The following is an 8,365-nucleotide window of genomic DNA, read 5'->3' as shown; positions in this document are numbered from 1 at the left end:
TACACCTAGGAGTGCAGTTGGTGGGTCCTATGGTAACTCCATGCTGAGTGTTTTGAGGAATTGCCAGAGTGTTCATACCTGCTTTTATGCATGTTAATCTATTGGTGTCTTGGTGCTGTTCTTAAAGATTTGTATGAGCTCTTTATATAAGGTCAATGTTAACCTTGTATACTTGCAGAAAGTATTTTAATCCCCATATATCGCTTGCCTTTAATTTAGGTAATGAGTTTTGTGTGCAAATATTTTTCAGTTCTACATTGTCAGTTCTGTCAATATTTTATTTTGTAACTTGTTTCATTGTTACTAAGCTTTTTAAAAAACCATTCCTTGGCTGGGCAAGGTGATGCATGCCTGTAGTCCCAGCTACTCAGGAGGCTGAGGAGGAAGGATTGCTTGAGCCCAGGAGGTTGCAGCAGCAGTGAACCATGATGGTGCCACTACACTCCAGCCTGGGCGACAGAGTAAGTCCTTGTCTCAAAAAAAAAAAAGAAAAAAACAAAAACAAAAACAAAAACAAAAAACAAAAATCAGAAAACCTATTCCTCTGTGGAGTTTGAGTCATATTAATGTATATTTTCTTGTAATTTTTCTATAATTTAATCTTTTAAAATATTTTATTCCTTTATTTAGGTTATTTGGGTGGATGGTATAAAACTAATATCAAAATGGATTTTTACTCCCAATTATCTAACCAGTTGTACCATTACCATTTTTCTTAACACTTCCTCTCTTCCCTGCTGAATTTGTCTTGATATTGCCTCTTTTATAGATTATTAACTTTTTTTTACATGTTCTAATGTCTGTTTTGGTCAGCATGCCTATTCCTGCACCAGGACCACATTGTTTAAATTATTGAAGGTTTAGAATATGTTTTGTACCCAGGAAAACAGCCATATTTCCTTCAACCCAGCACCTCATATTTAATTAATCATCTTTTTCAAACATTTCTTAGTGACTCTTATTTTTTTCCAAATGTTTCCCAGCTTTTTCCAAAGTTTTGTCGTGTTTTCTAAATACTGTTGGAATATTCATTGTGCTTGCATGAAACGCTCAGTTAAACTTCAAGAGACTTGACATTTTAATAGCAGTAAATTTTGTCATCTAGGAACCTGGTATATCTCCCTGGTTATAGTTTTTCGAAAAAGCTCAGCCAGGTGTTGTACTCATTTTATGCAAATCACATATGGTTTACTCCCCATTGGAGCAGATCCAGGTTCTGAGGGGCCTAAAGCTTATGTGATTTTGGGGGGTTTTCTTAAAGAAAATGAATACAAAACTACAAATACAAAATTAGGTACCTAATCTTGGAAGGAGCCTGGGCGAGTAGTGGGCTCTGGAGCTGCCTTTATTTTCTAGGCAGTTGGCTTCTTTTCACAGGTATGTCTTTGTTGATCTTGTTATTATATATTTGTAATATATTATCTTGTGTTCCTATAGGAATTAAAGAATCTATGAACTAAACTTAGAAAATACTTTGAAAAAATCTGTTTTCTACTTTTCCATTTTTGAATTTCTATACAAATAATCATACTATATGTGACTAGCAATAACTTTATATCATCTTCTGTAATATTTTTCTGCATCTTAAACTTGTTGAGAAAAGGATCCATATATTGAAGGTCTTTAATAAATGTTTTTAGTGATGACTGATAAGCTAAACAAAGGAGTGTATTTACTGAGGCCATAGCTAGATGAATTTGCTACTCAGCGTTTCATGCTTCAGATGCAACATAATTTTGCCCATAATGCAGAGTGTAGGCTACAGACCTGTACGTATAGAATAACATACTTTGCATCATAGACTGGGTTTTTAATACAACCTTTTTTTTTTTTTTTTTTTCTTTTAGAGACAGGATCTCACTCTGTTGCCCAGGCTGGAGTGCAGTGGTATGATCATAGCCCACTGCACCTTTGAGCTCCTGGAGTCAAGCAATCCTCCTACCTCAGCCTCCAAAGTAGCTAGGACTGCAGGTACATGCCACCATGCCCAGCTAAATAAAAAAAAAAAAAAAAACTTTTTTTTTTTTTTTTTTTTGAGAGATGGCATCTTGCTATGCTGCCCAGGCTGGTCTCGAACTCCTAGACTCAAGGGATCCTCCCACCTTAGCTTCCTGAAGCACTTAAGATTACAGGCACGAGACACCACATCCAACCTTACTATAATTTTAATGCTCTAAACTCAGAGTATATGTATAAAGACTTCTCAACAGTTTTCATTCTAGAAATTATTCAAGACACTATGTATTTGACCTGGTTTCTTGGATCAAAAATAGCCAAAATGAGAAGAAAAGCTTCCTAATGAAATATTCCTGAACGTAAGTTAATAACTAGGTTTAAAGAGTCTCACTAGGGACTTATTCTATTTACAAAACAAAAAATATTGGAAAGGTTATTTAGTATATATATCCTACTGCTACAGCATTTTATAAGATAAGGGACCTAATTTTCATAGGCCATTTGAAAATTGCATATTTTAGAAATTTCAGAAGATACATCATTTATCATTTCTGTTTTACTCTTTAATGTTTTTGAATTCTAATATAGAGATTGTAGGACAACAGAAAAATGGACAGTTCAAGTTATTAATTAAATTAACTGTCATCTTTGTAGTTGATACATATTTTGGAAAACTCACAAAATCCTATAGTACCCAAAGCATCCCACCAAGTGCTTTAGAGATATGCAATACATTGTGGTTTATGGCACTGAGAACACCAACCCTAGCCCCTAATTATCCAAACAATCAAGAATACGGGGACGTTTTTAGTTAAGACCTTTGGTTTTAGTAACTGAAGATACCTATTCACAATAAAGAATGCTCAGATAATTGTGATTATAACTGCTAGTTAAGTTTAGCTGCATGATTAACTAAATGTTTGAGACATGGGATTAAGAAGGGACATGGTAAAACACAAGCAGCTTTAAGTGACTTAATTAGCACACCAAAGAGGTGGAGGGAAAAGCTCACATGCTCACCTTAAACTGTTTTCAGGCCAGGTACAGTGGCTCACACCTGTAATCCCAGCACTTGGGGAGGCCGTGGCGGAGGGGTGGGGTAGTGTGGGGTAGCGTGGGGTAGCGTGGGATGAGGCCAGATTACTTGAGTTCAGGAGTTCGAGACCATCCTGGGCAAAGTGAAGAAACTCTATCTCTACAAAAAACAAAAATTAGATAGGCATAGTGGCAAGTACCTGTAGTCTCAGCTACTTTGTGGGTTGGGGCAGGAGGATCACTAAACAGGGAGGTCGAGGCTGCTGTGAGTTGAGATTGTGCCACTGCACTCCAGGCTGGGTGATAAAGTGAGACCCTGTCTCAAAAAAAAATTGTTTTTTGTTAACACGATTTAATACCTATTAGATTTTGTCTTTGTGTAAACATAAGGAAATAACAAAAACGCTATAATTTATATGTGCTTTCAGAATTGGGAACCATAGAAAAATCCATGAAGTTTTAGAATGTTTTTAAGTGTGTGGAGATTTTGAACATTTCTTTTCATAAATCTCACCTTTTTCTACCTCCAAATGGACTTTCGGGGAATAAAAATGGATTATTGTGAATTAATGCGAAGAAAAATATTTATTGAGACGCACAACATACCACCCAAACCAAAAGCCTATATTTGGAACAAGACAGTTAAGAACATGACAAAACATAATAACTTTTCATTGCATTAAGAGGCGAGAAAAGAAAGAAATGAACGACCATGTAATGTTATATCCCTTCCATTGGAGAACTTTTGCATGGAATATTGTGATTAGCGTGGTGATTGCATCAGCTTTAAGCTTTTATCACTGCCTAGGTTTTAAAGCAGGGCTTGCAATATTATATCTTAAAAGCTCTTTAATTTTTAAAAACCCCAGAGAGCCTTTAAGTGAGACTTAATTAAAATTCAAATCAACCTTAGATGTATGTCCAAGACAGTTTTCAAAAGACCTGTACAACTTGTGTTCCTTTTATTCCATGCCCTTTCCAGTGTTATCTCCAGTTGCTCTGGGCAGCACCCACTTGGCCAGTGAGTTTGGAAACCTGAGGGCATTCTGGGGTTGACATAATGATTTGATATAGGGCATCACTGACACTTAGAGGAGGGGACCAGGTTTGCCTGATGACCCCAAAACTTGATTTGGTTCTGCACAATGAAAAATGTTCCTGCCCTGCTAGTTTCAAAAGACGCCCTGAGCAATATCCTAGACAAATATGGCAGTAGTACTTTTAATACAGATTTAAGTCAGCAGCCCTTCTGTGTGAAGGAATACTGAAAAGTTTTAAAAGAAGCTACACAAAAAGGCTCCTTTTTTAGGGAAAAATTCCTTACGTCGAGGAAAGCTTAAATGACATAAAGATATTGCTTAAGAATTGTTGAACAACTAACTCTTTCTGTGGATCCTGGCTTTGTTAGAAGTTTTGTTTTGTTCATTATAGGGGATTTTATTGGCATTACTTTGATGTTTTAAAAGATGACACTACAATATGACTGATCTTGATGATTGAGTTTAAATTTAAGGAAACCTTAAATTTTGTGCTCGAAATGAGTGGTTGACTCTTCTCTCTGTAGGCATAGCTCTGGTGTTCACAGTTGACAGGGGAAAGGATTTTAGTGCAGCTGCACATTTAGGTGTAAAAGCAAGAAAATCAAAATTATGTTGTGTAATTAAGGAGATTTGGAAATTCCTTTACTAGACTAAAAAACTGAATATTACTAAGAAGTAAATGAGATACAGAAGTCATAATACATTTTATTAATAAATGTTATTTAAAAATATTTTGTATTATTGCCATTCTCTGTATTTTTTTAGTGCAATACAAAATTGTGTGAAAATCACAGAAACAATTACCCACAATGTCCCGCTCAAGAAAGAACCGATAGACCAGCAGCCCACAAGACAATACAAAGGATGGGAGCAGCTTCCATTACTTTCAAGGGAGATTTGAGCTCTCTGGGAAGAGCAGACAGTATCCAGCAGATGCATTGGAGCCCCAACCTGGTATTGGAGATGTTAAGGACATTGAAAAAGCAGCAAAGTCTATGCTAGACCCAGTACACAGATCTCATTTTCACCTTGTAACCCCAAGCTTAGTATTTTTGTGTTTTATATTCGATGGATTACACAAGGCACTACTCAGTGTCGGTGTGAGCAAAAGGTCTAATATTGTGATTGGGAATGAGAACAAGGAAACAGGTACTCTCTATGCTAGCAAATTCGAAGATGTTTTGCCTACCTTCACTGCCCTTGAGATGTCATCAATTCTCCGTCACTGCTGTGATCTTCTGATAGGCGTTGCTGCCGGATCAAGTGACCCGATACGCACCAACAGCCTCGAAGTACAGAGACAATTCAAGGCAATGATGATATCCATTGGAAGACCTTTGCATAGTGAAAGTGCTGATTTATTAATTAGCTATAATGCAGGGCCAGCTATAGATTGGATCAACTCAAGACCATGGGTTGGAGGATTAATGTTCACATTTCTATTTGGAGATTTGAATCCCCTGCACGTGAGCTACTTGATCAAGTTAAAGTAGTTGCCAACAAAGCACAGATGACGACTTACTACACTGTGAAAATGTTCCCGGATCAGTGCGTGGATGGTTCCATTGCTTTACCAGCTGTTGTGTCCGAGATTCCAGTTTTTGAGCAGAAGAAAGCACTGGTTAAAAAGGCACTTGGAGATTTCTTTGAATTTGGGGCTGTACTTCGCCACCCTGTTATTGGGGAGCTATCACCACGAATGTTCCCAAACCTAGCAACAGCAGCAAACTACTGGGCCAAAAGAAGGAGTCCCACGTTTTCTGGATTTGAAGCCCTTGACTTTATACCAGGATCAACTATTACATTCCCTCTACTTCAAATGGCATCTGCTCGAAAAATCTCCAGAGGAAGTGACATGGATCCATATACAGTTAACATCCTTCGCGGTTATGGGATTTCGGGATTTGAATAACAAATACGTGAACTAATCCTTATATATACATATAAAAAGAAATTATGTGAAAATCACATTCTGAAATAGTATCTGAGTGTTGCCTATTGTTTTCAATCTTGGTCTGATATGTCTCTGACATCTATCGCAACTTCTGTATAATCTTTTATTCTTTAAAAGAATCCATCCAATATTCTCTGGCCACTGAAAGATATGATCTCCAAAGTCTTTTTAAGTACTAGAGGCTAAAAATATGCTTTGACATGTAGTAGAATTTTGAAATAATTGAAATGTTTTCTGTAGTCACATGGGGATTTTTTATTTTATTCTTTATAGATAAGGCCCAGATCATTTTTAAGGTTATTGTATTTCTTCTCTAATTTGTCTTGATTATTTTTTATAATTATGTTGAAATAAATCTGATGCATTATCACTTATCCTAGCACTATTTTTTGTTATGGTACTAGTGTCCTCCTGTACCTCTGTTCATTTCAGGAGATCTCTTTTATGGAATGACTTATTTTTTCTTAAATCAAAATGTAATCATTAAGTCAATGCAAAGATCTGGCTCTTTTAATGGATCTTGTAGTGTAGTCATATCTGAGCATTTACATATTGAAATACATGTTATGAATTATTTTCCTTTTAGTTCTCTGTTAAACTATTGAGATACTATTTTCATTTCTAAAACATTGTATGTAGTTAGATTATATCACCCAGGAATTTCATTCCCAAATATGTGATGGATTACGTTTCCAAAGGTGGCCATAGCAATATTTCCCATTCCACATCTATTTTCTTTCTGTAGACCAACCCGGGCGTGCGGTGGCGCGATCTCGGCTCACTGCAACTTCTGCCTTCCGGGCTGAAGCGATTCTCGTGCCTCAGTCTCCCAAAAAGCTGGGACTACAGGCGCAAGCCCGGCTAATTTTTTGTATTGCCCCAGGTTGATCTCGAACTCTTCGGCCTCCCAAAGTGCTGGGATTACAGACGTGAGCCACTGCGCCTGCCCCACAGGTACATTGAATATAACCTCGCCATTTCAACATCAAGAGGTGGGGTCTGTTTTCCCTTTCCTTGAATTTGGGCTGGTCCTGTGACATGTTTTGGCCAATAGAATGCAGCGAAATAATGTTGTGTAAGTTTGGGACTTGGCCTTAAGAGGTTTGCAGCTTCCACCTTTGCTTCCGGGAATGCTCTTTCTTTGAACCTTGCTGCCATGCTACCAGGAAGCCCGAGAAGTCACATGAGAATTTAACCTGTAAGAGAAGGGTGGTCCTAGGCCAACATCCCCAGCTGAGCTCCAGGCCATCAGCCATTGCCAGCTGAGTTATGTGAGTGAGGCCACTTTGACTTCTTAGGGGCCCCAGAGCCCCAACTGCCGCTCCTTTGTCAAGCAGAACTGCCCAGTCAACCCACAGAATCATGAGAAGCCATACATTGCTGTTTAGGATGGTTTATTTCACTCGGTAGATAAAATAGGCTCTCAAAGGGAGTCATTACAGCATATTCATTATAAAAAAGAGTTGTTAAATCTGACATTGTTAAGAACCACTGTCACAGATAGTAAACATGTTCCCCTTAGGACTTTTAAAAGATTCAACAACTTGCAAAGATTTTTTTTTTCCTTCTAACAATAGATCACTCGGATTAAAAACTAGTCAATTCCCAGCTTTAAAAAGACAACCAGTAAGGCAGAAACTTGCTACATCAGTTTCTGAATTTTTATTATTCTCTCCCATTTTAAGAGGGAAATTCATTGTTTTCTATCGGAAGGCAAAAAACATGGCTAGAGTTAGCTGTAAGACAGTGGTTGCCATCCTATGAGTCAAAAACTGGCGAAATTTCTCCAGCTCTATGCTTACCAATCATTGTGTGCTAATTCTCAAACGTATACAGATGTTGTTATGATTAGAAAAATACAAATTCACTCAAAAGCACTACTAATTTTATAGTTTCTTTTCTGGTCATTATATAATTTTCAGTTGTGGAGGGATCTGAACATTAAAACAGAGTTCTCATACTTGAAATATTGGGAAACCTACTGTTGGAGGTCCCTAAATCCAGCTGCTAATGGATTTGTAGCTGTTAGTATTCCTTCAGATGAATCACTGTCTTCTCTCTATTTGGTTTCTGGATCTTGAAATCGTTTGGTTTCTTACAGTAAACTGAGCAATGGACTAGGAAAAGAAATTCCATAGAAAAGTTAGATAAGAACTTTTAGTGGCATTTGTAGGGCAACATAGACTTTCATTAACCATCATAAAGAATTGCCTCATGGAGCCATATTTAGACAGCACAGACTTTTGTCTGTGGTTTCTGGGTTGGTGGAGGTCACTAGGTTGGTGGAGATATAAGTAACTGGGAGTAAATGGAAAAGCTAGTGGTTGTACCTGAAGGAATAAAAATTCATAGTAATTTATGGCATTTGAATTGAATGCTG

General features: G+C 37.3%; 1 protein-coding gene across 1 annotated transcript; it reads left to right on the top strand.

The window, feature by feature from the left end:
• Window positions 1-383: 383 nt before the first annotated feature.
• EBLN1 (endogenous Bornavirus like nucleoprotein 1) lies at window positions 384-5,943 on the top strand. The gene is given in 3 exon segments (XM_054437054.2): window positions 384-461; window positions 4,797-5,477; window positions 5,480-5,943. Coding segments are annotated over 2 exon segments (1,101 nt in total). The 5' UTR covers window positions 384-461; window positions 4,797-4,840.
• Window positions 5,944-8,365: the final 2,422 nt, after the last annotated feature.

The sequence above is a fragment of the Pongo pygmaeus genome, chromosome 8 (genome assembly GCF_028885625.2).
Source record: "Pongo pygmaeus isolate AG05252 chromosome 8, NHGRI_mPonPyg2-v2.0_pri, whole genome shotgun sequence".
Classification (NCBI taxonomy): domain Eukaryota; kingdom Metazoa; phylum Chordata; class Mammalia; order Primates; family Hominidae; genus Pongo; species Pongo pygmaeus.
The sequence above is the reverse complement of the archived record's forward strand: the minus strand, read 5'-3'. Positions and strand labels throughout refer to the sequence as shown.